Genomic DNA, 19590 nt, shown 5'->3' on the forward strand with positions numbered 1-19590 from the left:
TGGACATAAATTTCTCTAGTGTGTAGAGGCCATTAGGGACGTCTGGTCCTTCGATTTCCACTGTAAAATTTTGGTTAGCAGAGTGTAAGCATGGTCGAAAGAGCTTGAATGATGGTCAACGCACTGATCGCGCTACAGAGGCGTCCTCACCGGAAAATATGATGAAAATCCAGAAAATGATATTGAGTGATCCTGGGATTGAAAGTGTGTGAGTTTGCTGACATGTCAGCAGGACTTTCAAAAAGTGTCGTACATCATTGAGAGAAAATTTGAACATGAAAAAGCTGAAAAGAGCCCAAGGAGACTGTTTTGTTGAGAAATAAAAAAGTTCAAAATATTTTTTGTTTTCCCTCCGAGGCCAGGGACTTCTGCGACTGCCTGTCGTTTTGGCTTTTGTAAATAAATTAAAATATTTAATACGATTTAATTCGACTTTTTGAAAAATAAGAAAACCTAGCATTTCCTGGGGTTCCTGTCATCTAGTCGGCCTTTGGATATTCCCTGCGACAAAATATTAAGAATGAAAATGCAAGAAAAAGGCTCAGAATTATGTGGAAAGTGTCTTTATTTGGATATTAATGATAGTTTGTAAACTCTAGTGAAAATGCTTAAGGGTGGGAATATCCCTGGAGAGAGCCGTTCAATTCTCTTCAGCATCAGCAAATCGTTCCTCATCTGCAAGGAAAATTTCTCCAGTAAGTATCCTGATTTTTTTCCTCTCTAAAATTCACCCGGGATTACCATCAATATGGAGATTCTGAATATTGGCCATGTCCTCTTCCGCTTCCATAAATTCATCATCAGAGATGCTGTCATTGGGATCCGGATGCAGTCTTTGGCAGTGATTCATGGCTTCGTAAATATGATCCACTGCATTGGGATTTTGGGGCAGTAGATGCAATTCACTGCCACCAAGATCACTTCCCAGGGAAGCATCTGACCCATTGCCCTCATCTTCTTCAACTTCTGGTGCCTCATTGCCCCCATTTGCCTGGCCATTGGCATCAAAGACTCCTGGCCATTTCAGTGCAAAATCCAAAATCATGTAGATACTCCGCGATGGAGCTGAAGAGATGGCATGTAGGGTGATCTTTAGCCAGGGTATTGATACACCCTCCTCTCGATTTTCCGGTTTCCATGCAAGATACCTTGAAAGACATTCCCATAAAACCTGAAATCCCTCTTCCCCAGATTTTTCTCTCTTCTTACTCCTTTGTGACGAAAAGTGTTCCATTTCCAACATCTGCTTTATTAATCTGCAATTTTACGTTATCTTCTGAGTACACAGTATCCTCTACGGATGTATTTATCACTCCAATAATGGACATTTTCACGCAAGATAAAAATTGCAATAAAAAACGTCTCACAGGGTTTGTTTATGTTTTTCACTGAACCGCCATGACACTTCCACGGAGTTCGGGTATCTGCCACGGAGAGTCGCTTCAGTCGCCCATGTGGTGTTGTCAAACAAACATAGTGCGTGGTTTTTTGGTATTTTCACGGTGATTTTCACACAGGGAAACATAAAAAACTAGATAGAATCGTGCAATGGGACGCCCAGGTAAGTTCTGTGCTGGATGCTATGTAAATTGTGTAGTAGTTTGTCCTGAAATGGGGTTTTCGCAAAACCTAACCTCAAATAACACACGCCGCTTTTGCAGGTTTCACTCCCGGAGGCGGAAGAGGAGGCTTTAGGGGCGCCGGTGGACGTGGTGGTGGCGGTGGTCGAGGAGGTTTTGGTGGTGAGTCTTCGAGGGGGGTGTTGTGTTGAAATATATGTGACAGGAGTTGTTTTTAGGCGGTGGACGCGGAGGTGGAGGCCGTGGTGGCTTCAAACCGGGCGGTGGGAGAGGTGGCGGCGGGGGCAGGGGTCGAGGAGGCGGTGGAGGTCGAGGTGGAGGTGGTCGAGGGGGTTTCAAGGGTGGAAAAACAGTGATTATTGAGCCCCATCGCCATGAAGGAGTGTTTATTGCTCGTGGAAAGGAAGATGCTCTTGTAACGCGGAATCTAGTTCCCGGATCCGAAGTCTACGGCGAGAAGAGGATATCTGTTGAGGTAAGTTTGTACCTTGGGATATTCTTGAGGATTTGCCAGTGTGATGAGAAGCGCAGGGGTATGGAATTCGGCAGAAATGTGGCCGACAGACTCTCCATAGCTTCATCAATATGGCGCCCGAGGTGCTTTTGATGGAGGATGGAAGGGTCTGAAAAAATGCGCTAACTGACAAATTTTCCTCCAAGACATGGATAGATTTAATCAAAAACCCATAGCTAAAGAGTTTAACTGGGCTTTCAGGAGAAAACCGACAAGATTGAGTACAGAGTGTGGAATCCATTTAGGTCTAAGCTGGCGGCAGCAATTCTTGGTGGAGTTGACAAAATTCACATGGCTCCCGGATCGAAGGTTTTGTACTTGGGAGCTGCTTCGGGAACGACAGTTTCGCACGTTTCGGATATAGTGGGACCCGAAGGGTTGGTGTATGCTGTAGAATTTTCGCACAGGAGTGGCAGGGACCTGATAAATGTGGCCAAGAAGAGAACTAACATAATTCCCATCATTGAGGATGCTCGCCATCCACACAAATACCGTATGCTCATTGGGATGGTGGATACGGTATTTGCAGATGTGGCTCAGCCAGATCAGGCCCGAATAGTTGCCCTCAATGCCCAGCACTTCCTCAAAAATGGCGGGCACTTTGTTATCTCCATCAAAGCGTCCTGCATTGATTCCACAGCCCAACCGGAGGCTGTATTTGCGGCGGAAGTGAAGAAACTGCAAGCGGATAAGCTGAAGCCGCAAGAACAGATCACTCTGGAGCCATATGAGAGGGATCATGCGGTGGTTGTTGGAGTGTTCCGGCCTCCGCCAAAGGCGTAGATTTTAAGTGAAAGAGAATATTTTTCTTTTTGTTCAAAAAAAATATATTACACCCTGACTAATCAAGCACAGTCTTCTTCTTTCCCATGGAGAGCCCTTGAGATGTCTATCCAATCCATGGCTTGGCGTAGGGCATCATTCTTTGAGGGAATTGTGTCGTAGTTCCAATAGGAAAACTTGTCAAACTTCCCGGTGATTTTCATGGTTGAGGAATCACCTTTTGCAGATGTTAATATCACTCCCTGGTGACTCTCAGGAACGCTGAAATCATTGCCCACGAGTGGGTAGCCTCTTAAAGAGTTGGTGAATACTGAAAACCAAGAACAATGGATTAAGAGGGATTCTTTGGAAGGGCGCTTCGCGGCTGCTTCCCTAACCTCCATTTTGGTCAGTTTTCACGAAGTTCTCGAAGTATTTCTCGACATTTGCTGCTCCGCTGGAGTCGGTCTCGGCTGGCATGAAGTGTATCTTGGCCGTGGGTGCACTCTGCAGACCCTCAGTTGAAATCTTAGTAGGCATTTTGGGCGGAAAACACAAATACTAGTAAATGCTAATTCTCACATAAGCTTTGTGATTCTTTTGAAATCCAAGGCAAAGTTAAATTAGTGAAAACTTCCTTCTATTTTAAACAATTCAATCAATGTACTAGAAATACTGGGGATTGAATGTACAGATTTTAAAACTAGTTCCTTGCAGATTAACATATGATTTTTGTAAATTAATTTTTAAAATTTAATTTGGGAGCGCGGGGAGTCGCCACCGAACACGCGTATTAATGGTCACTGAAGTTAAATTATTTACATTAATTCATTACAAACTCTATCGATTTTGATAGACTAATTATCGATGAAAACCAATTGGTAACCAGAATTCAAATCAGGAAAAAAGATATAAGGGAAGTGTACCACGGATCGGAATGTTAAGAGCAAGCGCCTGGAAAGTTGGCCTTTTTATATGGAGCTATTTGAAGCCAATTCCTAAATTGATCTCGGACTCAGCTCACAGTGCTCCAAGGAAAAAATTTCTTTAAACAAAAATTTAGTATATTTATCCCTCCATACGGAAAGGTATCTTATAATACGGAAAAACTTCTCACTTTTTAAATATTTAGCATAACGATCACGAGTGCAGAAAAATTCCCATACGCATTTGTATGTGAAAGTAAGAAATTGGCTTCAACCTTGAAGGCCACTCACCGGGAACTAGGTTAAGAGATAATCTCCATATTTAGCTGAAAATATGAGCCCCAAAACACTATTTGGTACTTTTTTATATCCCAATAGGTATATTAGAGATCCATTAACCTATTTTCCGTGTTTTATAGTTTTGCTATTTATGGAAATTAATAATATAGCTTTAAATGCAAGGAAGCAGTGTGTTCTGCGGATTGTAAGGGACTTAATCAGGTGTTCCACGGATCGTAAGGGGGTGAGCCGCGGATCGGCAGACGTTTTTGCTGAGGATTCATCTACTTTCTTGGTAACCAAATCACTTTACAAGGCTTCATTGAAGCTTTTTTCTGACCCTTACAGTCTAGACTGTATATTCACACGAAGAAACTTCAAAAATTGTTAAATTTCATAACTCACTGGTAAAGTGTTTCTTTACAATAAAACCATCCAATAATGGCTATGAACGCTATGAAGATGATAGCTGAGCGCGCTGAGCGCAATTTTCCACGAAAACAAGTGTGCCGATCTGAGGAACAAGTGAAACAGAATGTACTTGTTTGAAAAAAATTATTGTTTTTCACCTTTTTCACTATTTTTTGTCGAGAAAATTTAAAAAAGTGCATCGATATTGAAATTAGAATCACTGAGTATTATTTTTTTTAATTGACACAGATAATCTGTCAAAAAATTCTCTTGTGAAATAGAAAGTGATGAATGGCGGATATATCTGACTAAGACTTTGATACAGTGATTCAATAAATGAGATAAACAATAACAATTTTCAACGAGAAGATTGGTTTTAAAAACTAAATATGAACCAAGATAACGCATTTAGCTAGAGATCATTGCTAAAATGCAGCAAATAATTATTAAACATAATTTTATTTTGGGGTTCCGATACATCAGACAATCTTTCGAACCGAGGTACAGTCATTGACGATCGTAGGTACATTTTCGTTAGACAAATTTTAACAAATTCGACGGGGGATGTCAAATGAGTAAAAATTTTGCATGACTTCCCTGGAAATTAGAAAAAAACAACGAAATTCATACTTCAATCGGGCTATTTTCTCAAAACGAAGGATTAAAATAATTAAAAACAATTGCGACAGCAATTCGGACAATAATTGCGCAAAATAGGTATATTGTTCAAAATCCCTCAATTTGCGTGTGATGTATAATGCTAATGCTATAATAAGTAATAATAAAGGAACATTTGGTTTTGGGGGCAATTTTCATTAATTTTATTTTGAAAGAAGTTTCCCGCAGTGCGCTTTCGATAAAACTACAAAATTCCCTGACCGCGCGTTTATTCCAATATTTAAAAAAAAAAAATCTAATATTTTGTATAGTTCTTAATAATTTAGTTACCGTTACCGTAGCCACTGGCCACGGGCATTTTACAGCTCTCTTTGTCAAACAATGGCTTGTAAAAAGTTTATTATATTACTGTAATGTGTAATGTATGATTTGACTCAATGGGTTGCACAATAAAGTTTGCACAGAATTGGCTCCATAAATTTAACACATTTTAAATTAATCGTCTCGAAAATATCCATGCATTTAGGGGTATTATGATAATGATTTCACTAATTACCGTTCACTGATAGGTAAAGATAGATAAATATTTTGTTTCGAATCGGTAACTTGGTTGCGTCTGCCGCCGTCTTAATATTACCGAGTTCACCAGATAGATACATTCGAGTAGTTTTCTGATTATAAAATTAATGCGAATTGATATACTTTGGTCAAATAGCCATAGTGCTTCTTTTTCTTAAATCTCCGACTTCGGCTACCCAGGATTCCGGTTTAAGAGAATATGGATTGTAAGAATTTGATGTGATTTGTCTACTATCGGAAGTTAATTTATAAAATCATTTTTTTTAATTTCCCCTAAATGTATGCAATTTTTTTCACGCGAGAAATTTGAAATATGCTCTTTTGAACCATATTGGCTCTGTATATAGGCTGATAAATGGCGCCGAAAAGCTTTTGCATACATCACAACGTTTCCGTAACTTATTCAAAAAATATCTCCTGCGGATATGCAATTTTTCAGTGTCACTGGAGTGAATTGACGGGATTTTTTTCAGGTGTACAAGGGTGCTAATATTCTATGTCTACCTGTTATTTTCATGCAGATGCAGTCTTCCTATATAACCCAATAAGAGAAGCACTAATCTCGGCTAAAATATTCTGAACAGCACAGGTTCGAATTTTTGTTTCTCCTTTAAAATTGTTTGAAAAAAAATTTAATGCGATGTCCTGAAAATGGTCATTATATAGAGTTCTTATAAGAATGCAATAGCTGTCTCTTCTTACATCCGCGAGTTTCCAACCGCGAAACGCGAAGCGCCATTCGGAAGTGGTGGCTGTTGACGGAAATTAGTTCGAAAATCGCGACCTATCAACGCTGACAGCTCCCCTATTTCCGGCATTAGAAGTAAAAAAAAAAAGATGTAAAATGGAATCACGAATTTTTTCCCGTGCAACAAATTCCACCCAATTTTTCTGAAAAATCACCCCAAAGACACTGAAGGGTGGCTTTCTGGGTGCCCGTGGACACTGTGTGTGGCACACAAATGTGCAATTTAGTGGGGAGTGTGGTGAAAAGTGCGACAAAATGAATAAAATTGAGTATTCTCGAAGGAGTCGAAATGGCGCACAAATAATTCGACTAACAAGTGAGTATCTCTTGCTGGGGCGCCTATCCGGTTCCCCTGTGGTCCTTTTTGGGGCGTTTCCAGGGCACTAAAATGCCTTCTCTCGTTCCAGTTCTGTGTGCCCGAAATCTCGCACGAAAGGAATTTCTCCGTGAGTATTTTTTGACGTCTTTTTTTTTACAATTCTTTTGGTGCCTTCCCTTTGGGGCTCGCATTCTTCACAAATACATAAACAAACGCCAACACATACAAACTTGTCTGGCCTTTTTTTTCTTTTTTTTGTCAATTTCCGCACGAAATTCTCACAAGACGGAATGCAATTTTTCGGAGGAAATTGCAGGCCAATCTTGGCCACTCCTTACACTGCCCAAAATTGCTCCATGGCGATTAACAAAGTTTAGGGCGAGAGGCTTTTATAAAAATAGAGGCATTCCTCTGGGAGTTCCCACCGGAAGTGTCCGGGAGGGTTTATTGGGGTGCTCTTCAGAAGGTCTTGTACCTGTATGACAGGTGTCTCAGGTCAAATTTGCATAAAATGGGTTTTTTAAAGCCTCTTTGCGATACCTATTCATATTATCTGTCCCTTCTGATTTTTATCTACAAAAGCCTCCTCTTAATCCTCCAAATTTCAAATCACAATTTCATGACAAAATGCCCCAAAACAGCTGAAGAACCAATTCAGAGCACAAACAAAAACAATGGCAAAGTATAATTCGCAGAGTGCTCGAAATCACGGCTTCGAGTACTCCGTGAAATATCCCTCGCATTTTTTGAGTGCATACCGATTAAATTCTTATTGGAAACTACTAATAAATCGTAAAATAGGCCAAAAATTAAAAACAATTATTAGAACCAAGGGCGGAGTAAAGGAACAGGGAGGGTCCGTTGCCCCCTTTAAGATATCCAAAAAATTAAGAAAATAAAATAAAATTCAATAAAATTTTAGTCATTTAAGGACATTTTCACCCAAAGCGATTTTACTGTTTTGAAAAATGTATCTTGTTGGATGTTAACTGTTGTACAGACTTGAGATTTAAAGCTTAGCCATATGGCTTAACTTCTCTAATTACTTAACAATCAAGATTAATTGGAAAAATTAAACTTAGGATTGGATTATTAAGGGCAAGTGATCAATTGGATTCTAAAAATGTAATAAAATTGTTTGGTATTTAGGGTTTTGAAATCTTTGGGAACTGAGTTAAACCTTTAGTCTTAAGACCGCTTTATAACCTAGACTCACTTAGGATTTAAGCCGAGAGACAGCTTAATGTAATTCTAGCCAAATTAATGGTCAGGTTACATTTCAAATGATTTACATTATTTACATTTACATGATTTTAGTCAAATCATTATTTTGATTATAATTATGTTAATTCTTTAAGGATGGGACATTGGTGTCCCAAAAGTAAAAGCTAAGTTTTCGGACTATTTAGAGCACAAAATAACTTTCTATAGTAAAAAAAAAATGTTTTTGATTTTGGGACACCGGTGTTTTACTCATCGTTCAAGGGTTAACCCGGCTCTCGGCTTAAGTCGTAAGTGTGTCTGCTCAGCGAGCACCAAATGCAAAGCGACTCCAAAAGTCAGCTAAAAAAATAGGGCATTACGGTTTAAGCTGAGAAACGGCTTAACGTTATTATAATCAAAATAATTATTAGATCACATTCTCGTCAGTTTCCCACTAAGCAGTCTCTCGGTTTAAGCCTCAAGTCTGTATAATAGCCTCTATACACTTTTGACACTTTTTCCTACAGAATCACAGGCAATTTGCTTCAATATGGACATAATGATCTCTAGTCTGTAGAGGCCATAAGACATCACAACTCTTCCATAAAGCATAAAATCATTTAATGTGGATTAAAAATCAATTAGTAACTTTACAAAATTTATTTTTTTTAAATCTTTTTTAGAATATGCTTCTAAGAGAACTTGGAATAAATTTTTGATTAACTTTTCTCACTGAAAGCTTCAATGTCGTTTTGGAAGAGCTTTTAGGAAATCTAAGTAGAGCTTTCCTCATCAGCCCCCAAAATAATTTTAATAGGATTAGCGTTGAATTTCTTAAAAGAAACTTTTAAAATATTTTTAGAATTCGTAAAGAGCATTTCCCATTACATTTTTGATCAATTTTCCTTCATTTTCTTCAAGGAAAAGTCTTTTTGTAATAGTCGCCGAAATCGGTACAAACATTAAATTTAAAAAAAAAAACAGAATTTCCTTGATAAATAGTTCTTAGGTGAATTTATTTTTCCTAAAGGTCCTAAAAAAGATTTTATTGATTTCATAAAAGCTGAGATTAATGAAAAATATTTTCTTTATGAAAATCTTTGAGAAAACACATGTTTTTTTGCGTTCGAAAAATGGTTGCTTTTAAGAATAATCCTTCAATTTGGCTGCCCTTCTTACTAAGATCCTGGCTATGTCCTTGATTAGGACCCAAATAGATTCAGGTTAGTCCTCCAGGATATTTAGACTGGTAAAATTTGTAGTAAAGATCCAAGAGCGCAAGCTCAAAAGCATTATTGATTTAAATAAAATAAATAAATAAATTTATCCCAATCTGTGACACATTGAGGGCTTATGCCCGAGACACACTTACGACTTAAGCCGAGAGACGACTTAGTGGAAAATGATGGAAATAAAATCTAACCATTATTTCGAATATAATTACGCTAAGCCGTCTCTCGGCTAATCCTCTGGTCTGTCAAGGCCCTTAGGATCTTTAGGATGATCAATTAGAGGTCCCAAGAGGTCTTTGCATAAATTTCCTTTATTGACATATTTTCCAGGATTATTTTTTTTTTTGAAGATCAGCCTGAGTCTAATTGGGACCTTAGTCGGTATAACTATACGAAATGCCAAGGGGAGACCGGGGAAAAATTAATTAGGAATAGAATTAGTAGTAGGGTGTTCATAGTTTTTTTTAAAAAGAATATTGAGTATTATAAACTACTATTTAGTTAAAATAATGAATTCCTTTCATTGAAATTCAAACACATTCTTCACAAATTATAGGCAAAGAAAAATTTAATTTGTTGGCTAATTTTTTCGGTATTACATTTCGTATTTAAACAGAATTACACTCAACTCTTGTGCATCTTTTGGGACTCTGAATACCCAAAGAAAAATGTAGATATTCTGAAAAAAAAAAAAAACAATTTTTGTGAATGATTACAATCTCTAAGGATATTGAAATCTAGGATATTTTTTAAAAACGAGCTTGATTAAATTCTGAATCAATATATTTTTTCTTCATGCTACATGAGTTAATAAACAAGAAACTGTCGAAAAGTACTGAAAATTCTGGAAATTTTCCGATAGTAAGAAAATGTTTCAAAACATCTCCACACCATAATTTCATTTTATTCTGATAAGTATAAGAGTACGTACTCCACCCTAACCATCCTAATATCGATTAGAATACAAATAGAATTTTTGGGTAAAAATTAGAAACGCTTTAAATTTGTTCAATATTTCAAGACCTTTCAAATAAATCCAATATTAAAGAAATCGGTCAAGAAATAAACCCTGTAGGTTGGTTTAAATAATTATCTTTCAAAAAAATATTCAGTCAAATAGAGCTTAATAATAATAATAATAGGGTGGAATCACCAGTTCTCGCCAGTGCCCCACTTCTCGCCACTTACATTGAAATCGCTATTTTTCGCAATTTATGAAATAAATGAGTCGCAATTTTTTTGTATTGTTTCTGCTTCTACGCATAGAATCGATAAATAATATTTATTCGTTTTGGATTCACGATTTTGACCACTTTTTAGAGCAATATTTTAAGCAAGTGCATCGAACACAACATCTCTTACCAAATGTACTAAGTGTCGTCAAATTTTCATCAGGCCAAAAATACCTATTTGGGTAAATAATTTGTCTATTGAATATTTAATTGCACTTGTGGAATACATAAAATTTGTATTTAGTCAATTAATATTTCATTTTATATTATTTTTGTATAAAAATGAGGCATGGCGAGAAGTGGTAATATTCTGGAATTGATTTTACCACCTGTCGCCATATCTTTTCAATAGGCGACGCTAACTTCACTTCGTACATTCCCAGTTATCAAATCTGCATTGTTTACTTTCTGCAAAAGCCCCATAATTTGATTTCTCAAATAAAAGTGAAGAAAAATCATTTAAAGAGAGTAATAATAAAGTGATCACAAGGAAAGAGAAATGGTGAATGTATTCTTTTCATAGCATTGCCTAAAATAACCGAGTGTGGTTCTTTTCAAGTGGGTGGCGAGAAGTGGTTACAAATTTTACAAAACTGGCGAAAAGTGGTAAAAATGGCGACGAAATGGTTATTTTTGCATTATTAATAAAAATCAGTTTTTTAAGTAGTCCAGCGTTATGTTCTAGGATTATTGTTTTCACGTATTTAGAGCCAATACATCTAAGTAACTTTGTGTCAAATTTGAATTATCTTGTAACAAGGATTCAAAAGTTATGATTAAATGAATTTAATTTTTTCCTAAACATGGCGATAGCCGGTTATTCCACCCTATAGTACCACAAACCTCAGCGAGCACAGTTATCTGAAAGAAAATCTTTGAAAGAAATTTTGTTGAATCGATCAGAAAAAGCAGCAAAAGTACTCAAAAATCTCCAAAGACCTAAGATCGTATCTCTTACCGTTTAATCTCTAGCTCGGTTGTTATTATTAATCGTATCGAGACACTTTATTTGGTATTACAATGTAATCTTTACAATTTGCCTTGTGTTGGAAGAATCTGCTGATCGTAGATCGCCCTGGAACGCCTTCCCCGTAAGTGAATGCTTCTTCCGTGCTCGTGAAGGTTTTTTTGGGCAGAGGGTGGTGCATTTTATTACGTTTTATCACAGTGAAAATGTCTTTTTCTGACATTCGGTTGCTTGCACCGGGCGGGACTCGAACTCACAACTTTGAGAGTTGAGTCAGAGGTCTCACCGCCAAAAAGCCAACGGTCTTGCCTATTGCGCCACTGAGATCTTCTCTAGCTCGGTAACAGGCATTCCTCTCGAAACGTGAGAATTCTAATTATTTTACAACTGGGACTCATAGGAAGAAGCAATATATTCTTTCACTTTTTATTTTTTTAATATCGATAGATTATTTATATAGCTCTCCCCTTTGAGTTCGAGCAATAAAAATATTCACTCATAAAAATCGATTGAAATTGACATGCCACTCCAAATTGGGAACTTACAATGGGGCTTGGGGGTTGAATAGAGAAAGTATAGGGTGGGCCTGTTGGCTTTGGGGAAATCACAGGAAATGGATTTTGTGATGGCAAATAATCTTTTATAGACAAAAGGCCAATAATTCAGTTGTTTACTTTCAAAAGACCTTCCAATTAATCCCCTTCAGCAAGCTCTCTTTAAACCAATTATATTTCAATATGGATGGAAAATTTATGGGATTTACCCTATCCGTTTGGGTGTTTGGGGATGTTGAAGAGAAATTGATTGAGTTTATTGTTTACTTTGGGGTGGAAAATCTCGCGTTTTTTTCTATTGATTTAAGTTGGGATTTGTCATAAATCGCAGCTTTATGTTATTTTAAGTGAGACACATTTTTTTGCCAGTGTTAAGTCCAACGCACATGTTTGTAAACATGTTTTCAAAATTTCATATGAAAGTGAATGAAGTAGATCTAGTCATCTCGCTGTCTCTCATAGAAAATTTTGATGTTTACAAACCAAAGTTATTATGCCCAGCGCACAATAACTTTTGTTTGTAAACATGTTTTCTAAATTTCCCATGAGAGTGAGCGAGATGACTAGACCTAGATGTCACTCACTCTCATTGAAATGTCAAAAACATGTTTAGAAAAACAAATGTTATTGTGCGTTGGGCATTATACACTGGACATTACGCCCAACGCACAAAAACTTTTGTTTTGTAAACATTTTTTTCACATTTCAATTAGAGTGAATGAAACCGAGATGAAGTTATCTCGCTCTTTTTCATAGAAAATTTTGAAAACATGTTAACTCTTTCGTCTCTTTTGGGACTCTGAGTACCCAAAGCAGCATATGAATGTTCTGTGAAAAACAATGTTTTTTAATTATTCAGAAATGATAAAAATCCTATTCTTGTGGATGATTACAAACTATAAGAATGTCCAAATGTAAGATATTTTTTGTAAGACCTCAATTAATTCCTGAGCTTAGATATTTTTGATTAAAAAATTGTGAAATTGTCTTGCAGCATATGCTGCGGTCCGGAAAGAGTTAATAAACAAAAGTTACTGTGCGAACGCCATTATTCTGAATTGTTTATAATAGTGTAAAAAAGTTTGCAAATGAACGACAAGTTTATTAGAAGTCATTTAAATCAAGGGAGACTGGGGCAGAATTAGCCAACAAATGAAATTTTTCTTTACGTAATTATTTGTGAAAAAAATTATGTATTATTCTTCTAAAAAAAAATAGAGTTTGCTTCTCGTACAATGTTTTGAAAAAAATCTTCAAAATCATAATGCAAACGAAAAGATATACACTTAAAACGGGTGTCAAAGCGTCCCAGCTTTGTAAAATTCTCGAATTCACGAGAGTGGATTGTTTTCGCATGGTTTTTTAATGCTTACTGGTTTACTAGCAGCTAAATTGATTCATAAATCATAAAAGCATTTCAAAATCGCAAATTGGTTATTATTATTTAATCGTATCGAGGCCTAAAATTAAGTTTGTCTTGTCCGAAAACGACATACTGTCTGTGAGAGAGCCTGACCATTCTCTCGATAACATTTCTAGTGCATAGAAGTTAAAAGTCACGCCCCTGGCAAGTTGCCTCAGATTTGAAGCCACTTTCTCATATTTGGATTTAAATTTATATGAGATTTTTTTTGCACTCGCGACCATTGCGCTAAATATCTAAAAAGTGAGAAGTTTTTCCGTATTATAAGATACCTTTCCGTATGGAGGGATAAATATACTAAATTTTTGTTTAAATACATTTTATCCTCGGAGCACTGTGAGCTGAGTCCGAGATCAATTTAGGAAATTGGCTTCAAATAGCTCCATATAAAAAAATTAACTTGTCACATGCTTGTTAAAAGTGATGAGGTAGAGAGCGTTATATAGAGAACCTAAGTAGTAGGATGCAGAGTCCCCTTCCTCATTCTTAAATCCTCGAGTTCTTAAAAGAATATCGATAATAAATAAATTGTGGTCTGAGTGGAAGCACAATACGAGAAAGATAAGTCATTTACAGATATTTTACCGATTCATTACCGTTTGATACCGATGCAGATTTTATGCAGATGTTAGGATTTTCAAGACCTTTCCACAAAATCCAAATTTAACCAAATCGGTTGAAAAATAAGGACTTCAAAGTGGTTTAACTTCGACTTTATAAAATTCAAGATGGCGATTTTTTTAGGTCAGATACAATAGACTCTCTCTAATTCGGTTCTTTAAAGATCGGGCTACTTTTTAATTCGGGTGGCAGTTTCATTTGAAAAGTTTGTTGACATTTTTCAAGTTTGATTATGATTATCAAATGTAGCAAATAAGCTCAAATGTGCCATGGTTTGTCTTGGTTCTGATGTGTTTTTGCATTATTAAGAGGTTTTCATGAAATTTACCATAAATATGAGTATGTAAACCCAATATGTGTATGCAGATGAATAAAAAATCGTTGCTTTTCAAAAAATTTGTCACCCGAATTTCTCCCTAATTCGGGTGACATTTTGGTCCCAAATGCCCGAATTTGAGAGAGTCTACACTCTTAGAAAAGTTTAGACGTGATTACTAATGAAAATTAGTTGTTCGGGCGATTATTATCAAATCTATTTAAAATAGTTCTTATTTTCTTAAAACATTATACTCATAATAAATTTATTAGTAGTGAGAATATAAGACAATATTTACGTGGATAAGTTGCGGCAATTATTTCGTAATGCTTTCATACAATTATATTTGCTTGTGTTAATTAAATGAAATCATTATCCCAACTAATATTGGTCACTAATTCCTTTTAGTTCTCACAACCAATGTAAATAGATGGGCCTATATTTTCATAAAGTTATGACTACTTTTCCAATAGTAAAGAGTGTTTTTTATTTTAGTAATGCGTTGAAGCTCTTTCGAATTTTAAGCAACTAATAAGAAATATGCATCACAATGAATGCTATATAGTAACCACAACTAATATGATATAGTTATTACAGCCAATAAGATGGGTATCAACCCCATTTAGTTAGTAATTGGAACTAATATGTTATAGTACCCATTACTATTTTGATTTAGTTGTGATAACTAAATGAAAAGGATACTTTAACTAACTGTGGTCAACTATTTCATTTAGTTACCCAAACTAAATATATAGTTGGGTCTATATTTACTATATTTTATAGTTCTAATAACTGAGTGTACTGAGAGTGTACTGCATGTATGAATTTAAGGACGAAATGTTAACCTTGATTACTTCCGAAATATATCTAAAAATAAAGGAAATTGACAAATTAAATTAGACTTCATCCCTGGATGATCTGCCTCAGATTCTCCCTATTCCGATTTCAGCAATTTGAGTAGCAGCGATTTCTTGCAAAGAATCACTGAATGAAGCTCTTTTGAATGAAGCTCTTTTAAAAGTAAATTTTTTATTATCTCTCAATCCTCTGAATCTTTAACTTGTTGCATTATACCTTTTGTCCTAGTAGCTCCTTAAGGGTCGCTGAGACCAATATTTTAGTTTAGAATGTTTCTTGAGATAGAGAGCAAAAGAGACATTTCCGGTCACTCCTCGTTCCATCGCACTATTTACTTCTTGTGCAGCAAAATAGTTGAGCAATAAATATACACCATAATTATTCAATACAGAACTAGTCTCTGTTGGACACTCTTTATCTCTGTCTCTCTCCTTTTGATTTCATTCTTTACTTGACTCTGGCGGTTTTTATTAGTTTTTTTTTATTTTGTCAATGAAGACACCAAAAATTTCCCTGCAATTTTTTTTCTTATGCATACACTCAATGCGTACAGGGTTTTATGTAATGATCACTTTAGAAGGGGGCTCTTCTGGGGCGGGCAATAATTGGGCAAATATGTGAACGTGAATGAGAGTGTGTTTTGGTGTGTGAAAGTGCATCGCATGGATGATCACAATTGACGATGATGATGGTGTATGGTGGTGTGGTAGGAAAAAGAAGTGGAAGAGAGCACATGAAGAAGAAAGAACCTGAAAGTGTCAGTCTTCCGTGTCTTTTTTTCATTTCTTTCCTCAATCAAATATTTCTGGTGGACAATTTGGTTTATTTAGAAGTCGAGATATTTGAGGTTAGGCGATATGATCGACTACGCGACAGTGGCGCCCCTGGTGTTGGTCCAATAAACTTTTAATGAAACCAAGAGTTCAATATCTTGAATTTAAACCTTATTTCGTTAAATTTGATAAGTTAAATCCGTTTATATGACCATTTGATTGTTTGGGAAGACAAGTTCAGGGAATTTCGATAAACCCTTTAGTTAGAACCCGATCAGAGAACATGATTTTCAGAAATAATTTTACCTTATCGCAAGGGTGCAGAGATTTTTCCAATTTTCCCAACGAGAGCTTGTTGAAAAAAAATTGTGTTGATTTGCATTTTTAACCATTTTTATCTATCAATGGGCTGACACAGCAAGTCTTCAGGGGGATTTCTACCTGAGCCAGGTGTATCATGGTTGAAAAATCCCATTGAGTATAGCGTCATAGCTATATGGTTCAGGTTATTTTAGGGTTGTGTAAAAGAGATTTTCATTTACAAAATGACGTTCACTTTTTTTCACACAATGGCTTTTAAATATTCAGCATGTTGATGGGGAAATTAGAGGGAATAAGTTGAGTACATCTTCATTTAAAATTTATTAAAAAGAATTTTAAAAGCATTTGTGCATTGTTTGCAAAAAATAGTCGTGGATATTGATTAGCTGTCTTGCCACCGTTGATAAACATTATGTCAATCTCTTCACAAAATAAACCACAATTTGTCCTTGTACACATTTTCCTAACTTGTTTTTGGTAGATTTAAAAGCAAAGGTAGTCTGAGAGAAACCCCACAAAATAATACAATGCCACTTTTTGCAACAAACGCATTGGAATATGCTCGATGAGAGAAAATCTTTGGGCTTTTGAGAAAGTTACAGAGAGTGTTAACCTTCTGAACCTTTTTTTAGAGACAAATACATTCTGAAAGGGTATTTCTGAAAACGTCTAGGGTAGGGGAAAGTACTCTCCCTTCGAACGTTCATGCTTTTGAATAATATGAATTTTCTTTTGGTTTTCCTAAAAGACTTAGGGTAAATTAAGCTAATTCAAAACCTGCTTCAACTGGAAATTTTTCGCTACTCCAAATGGAAACATCATTGTTTTCATGATAAATACAGTACCTAATTACTATATTTATATATTTTCTATACCACAGTTTCATTATTTAGTTAATTTTACTCCAAATAAAGCGAAAATCCATTCATATTCACAAATTTTAATTTGTTAATTTCTCAGAAAAATAAAAGTGTACCTTTTCACCATCAAATTTTTCATAGGTTGATCATGTTTTCCAATGAAAAACACAATAAAGTGACTGTTGTTTATTCGTTTTGTTTAACAGTTATGTCATATTTCTGGGTAATTTTTAGTTAAATTAAGTGTTAATCTTTATTGTTAACGGTACGTGAAGTTTTCGAATGAAATAATTACCTATTTCGTGAACAAAAAGGGTTTTTCTGAAGTGTCTGCAAATGCTTCAATAGGAAACCCTGGAAATATGATTTTTTTATTGTTTTAGATGGGAAAGGAGAAAAGGGCAGGAATAAGAAGAAATCCTGCACTCATGAGCAACTCAACAAGGTTTTGGAAGCCTTTAGTCGCGATTTCACTTACACTTTTTGTCTCCAATTAGAAACTTTCCCTTGTCTCCATTTGGATTAATTTGTTTCCAATAGAAACATTTTACAGTTCAAAGTTACAGCGCCTTGAAATAGTTTTGAATTGGGACATTTACCCTATATCTTCGAAGATATTGAATTTTGAAATTTTCGATTTATGACTTTTTGCCCCAGTCTCCCATACCATACGATTTGTATACAGGGTTTTTTTTTGTACTTTTCATGCTCTTCATTTTCTTTTTGCCCATCAGAAACAGTGAGAAAATCTCAAAATTACAATTTCTAGTCCCGATTCCAAATTTCCCCATTACACTCTTCTACCATGATCTTTATTTGCATTATCAAATTTAAGTTTAACGACTGCTTTTTTAAAGATCTTTTTTATTCAATCAAACATTTCCTTCAGAGAATTTCCAAATTTCCAAAGTTTTGGTTTTAGAATTGGTGAGAAAAATATCTTGAAAACCTTACAAATAGATGTTCCAAAATTCAATTTACATATCGAGCAGTTTTTTGTGTGAAAAGGACTTCATGAGAAAACTTTGCACTCTTTTCAAGAAAAATATGTGTCGCATTCTAATTCAAAACCCGCATTGGGAAAACTTCAAAAGTTCTCCATAAGTTTTCTTTTTGTTAAAAGGAGCAGAGGGAGAGGACGGTCCATTAGGGGTTTTCCGACTTTTCTTCTTGGTGCAAACTTGAATGAAAACATTTGTGTGAGAGTTTGTGAATGGAGGCGTTAAAGTGCGAAAAATAAACAAATTATTATACCTTTCCGGAATAGGGAGAGAGAGAGAGAGATGTTTTCGATTGTGTAATGCGGTGCGAAGAAACAAATAAGCGAGTGGGCAAGACAAAAGTGATAATTCTAATCAGAAATAGGCAGATGAGTATGAATAAATTTTGGGGGGAGGGTGGGAGAAGGAAAGGAGCTGGGTGTGAGATTGGGGGCAGACGGGAGACGTGAATCTTATCACTTGACTCTGCCAACTTACCAAAAAAAAAAGCATACAAATACACAGAGTGGAATACTTTTTGGGCTAAGGGGAGAGAAAAATTGTGGGTGGAGGGAATTTTGTGTGTTAGTCCACTGAGAGATATTACTATTTTCTGATGATTCACATTGGCAGCGCGTCCAAGAGACGCCGGAATAAATTGCTGTCTCGAATGTGACGCGACTGTTTTGAGGAGAGTAAAAGTCTGTCTCATGGGATGCTGCTTGTCTTTTTACCACGCTGCCGGAGGGTTATGTGTTTAGGATTAGGATAGTAGAGGAATGAACTTCGCTTTTCAAACTGCCTAATTAAGTACTTGGTCACTATAGAAAGTCAAAGTACTAAAGTATGGCTAAAGATATTCCCGGTCATCCGGTGTGTAGGCTTTCAAGCTTATTAATTTTTAAACTGTGTGGAATATCAATTTGAATTTGATGTCCTAGAGCTCAAATGAAAGGTATCACAGAATACTACAACTTTATAGAACATTTGAGCTTCGTAAGATCGACGCTAGGGGCATGGCAGTCGGTAAAACTAAATTACATAACTTATAACCTCAATTATCACGACTCTCACTTAACCGATTTTGATGGCTACACGGTGTCCCGGGATTATGCACATTTTCGGGACTGAAAAAAAACCGTGCGAAATGGTTTTGGTTTTATGCACCCAGAAAATTTGCATAAGCCCAGGAGATTTCACTCGAATAAGTCACAGAAATGCTGTGATGTATGCAAAATAGTGTTGGAGCCAATTTCAGTTATAGGCTAATATCAGTGCAAAGCATTTCAAGTTTGCCACGTAAATATGCCAATTTGCATACATTTAGGGGCATTTCAATTTTTTTTCACCAATTAGCTCCAGATGGTAGGCAAAATTGCACAATTGTGTGTGCATAAGAAGTCGTGGATCATTCAAGAACTTAAAAAAATATATACAGTGCCCGCTCTCTAATCCGGCTCGGCGTAATCCGGACGAGTTTTCGACGGTTACATTTAAAATAATTTTGAGGTTAT

General features: G+C 36.0%; 4 protein-coding genes across 7 annotated transcripts in view; 2 read left to right on the forward strand and 2 right to left on the reverse strand.

The window, feature by feature from the left end:
- Window positions 1–546: 546 nt before the first annotated feature.
- LOC129803699 (methylosome subunit pICln) lies at window positions 547–1406 on the reverse strand. Its single transcript, XM_055850453.1, has 3 exons — window positions 1210–1406; window positions 742–1148; window positions 547–675 (listed from the first exon to the last, which is right to left on the reverse strand). Exons 1-3 carry the CDS (start codon window positions 1326–1328, stop codon window positions 641–643), a joined length of 561 nt encoding a protein of 186 aa, XP_055706428.1. The 5' UTR covers window positions 1329–1406; the 3' UTR covers window positions 547–640.
- A 30-nt stretch (window positions 1407–1436) lies between these two features.
- Window positions 1437–2943, forward strand: LOC129803691 (rRNA 2'-O-methyltransferase fibrillarin). Its single transcript, XM_055850442.1, has 4 exons — window positions 1437–1561; window positions 1662–1742; window positions 1799–2055; window positions 2296–2943. Exons 1-4 carry the CDS (start codon window positions 1549–1551, stop codon window positions 2875–2877), a joined length of 933 nt encoding a protein of 310 aa, XP_055706417.1. The 5' UTR covers window positions 1437–1548; the 3' UTR covers window positions 2878–2943.
- On the reverse strand, window positions 2885–3433 carry LOC129803701 (ribonuclease H2 subunit C). Its single transcript, XM_055850454.1, has 2 exons — window positions 3255–3433; window positions 2885–3187 (listed from the first exon to the last, which is right to left on the reverse strand). Exons 1-2 carry the CDS (start codon window positions 3394–3396, stop codon window positions 2940–2942), a joined length of 390 nt encoding a protein of 129 aa, XP_055706429.1. The 5' UTR covers window positions 3397–3433; the 3' UTR covers window positions 2885–2939.
- Window positions 3434–6466: 3033 nt separating this feature from the next.
- Window positions 6467–19590, forward strand: part of LOC129803675 (E3 ubiquitin-protein ligase Smurf1) — a 30237-nt gene continuing 17113 nt past the window's right edge. For 2 of the 4 annotated variants that reach the window (XM_055850410.1, XM_055850411.1), the window contains exons 1-2: window positions 6478–6733; window positions 6825–6863. In XM_055850410.1, coding sequence (XP_055706385.1) covers window positions 6673–6733; window positions 6825–6863 — 100 coding nt within the window. In that variant the 5' untranslated portion in view covers window positions 6478–6672. Of the gene's footprint in view, window positions 6734–6824; window positions 6864–19590 lie in introns of all 4 variants that reach the window. The other 2 variants (XM_055850409.1, XM_055850412.1) reach the window with 2 other exon arrangements.

This window comes from Phlebotomus papatasi, chromosome 2, assembly GCF_024763615.1.
Source record: "Phlebotomus papatasi isolate M1 chromosome 2, Ppap_2.1, whole genome shotgun sequence".
NCBI classification, from domain to species: Eukaryota; Metazoa; Arthropoda; class Insecta; order Diptera; family Psychodidae; genus Phlebotomus; species Phlebotomus papatasi.

What these genes read in the sequence shown, in the direction of transcription:
- LOC129803701 (XM_055850454.1), bottom strand. Translation starts at nt 3,396, where the DNA reads ATGCCTACTAAGATTTCAACTGAGGGTCTGCAGAGTGCACCCACGGCC. An exon ending in GAAAACTGACCAAAATGGAG is followed by an intron (nt 3,188 to 3,254) that starts GTTAGGGAAGCA and finishes CTTGGTTTTCAG; the next exon opens with TATTCACCAACTCTTTAAGA.
- LOC129803691 (XM_055850442.1), top strand. An exon ending in TGGTCGAGGAGGTTTTGGTG is followed by an intron (nt 1,743 to 1,798) that starts GTGAGTCTTCGA and finishes AGTTGTTTTTAG; the next exon opens with GCGGTGGACGCGGAGGTGGA. An exon ending in AGAAGAGGATATCTGTTGAG is followed by an intron (nt 2,056 to 2,295) that starts GTAAGTTTGTAC and finishes CTGGGCTTTCAG; the next exon opens with GAGAAAACCGACAAGATTGA.
- LOC129803699 (XM_055850453.1), bottom strand. Translation starts at nt 1,328, where the DNA reads ATGTCCATTATTGGAGTGATAAATACATCCGTAGAGGATACTGTGTAC. An exon ending in ACACTTTTCGTCACAAAGGA is followed by an intron (nt 1,149 to 1,209) that starts GTAAGAAGAGAG and finishes ATGTCTTTCAAG; the next exon opens with GTATCTTGCATGGAAACCGG. An exon ending in TCAGAATCTCCATATTGATG is followed by an intron (nt 676 to 741) that starts GTAATCCCGGGT and finishes TTTTCCTTGCAG; the next exon opens with ATGAGGAACGATTTGCTGAT.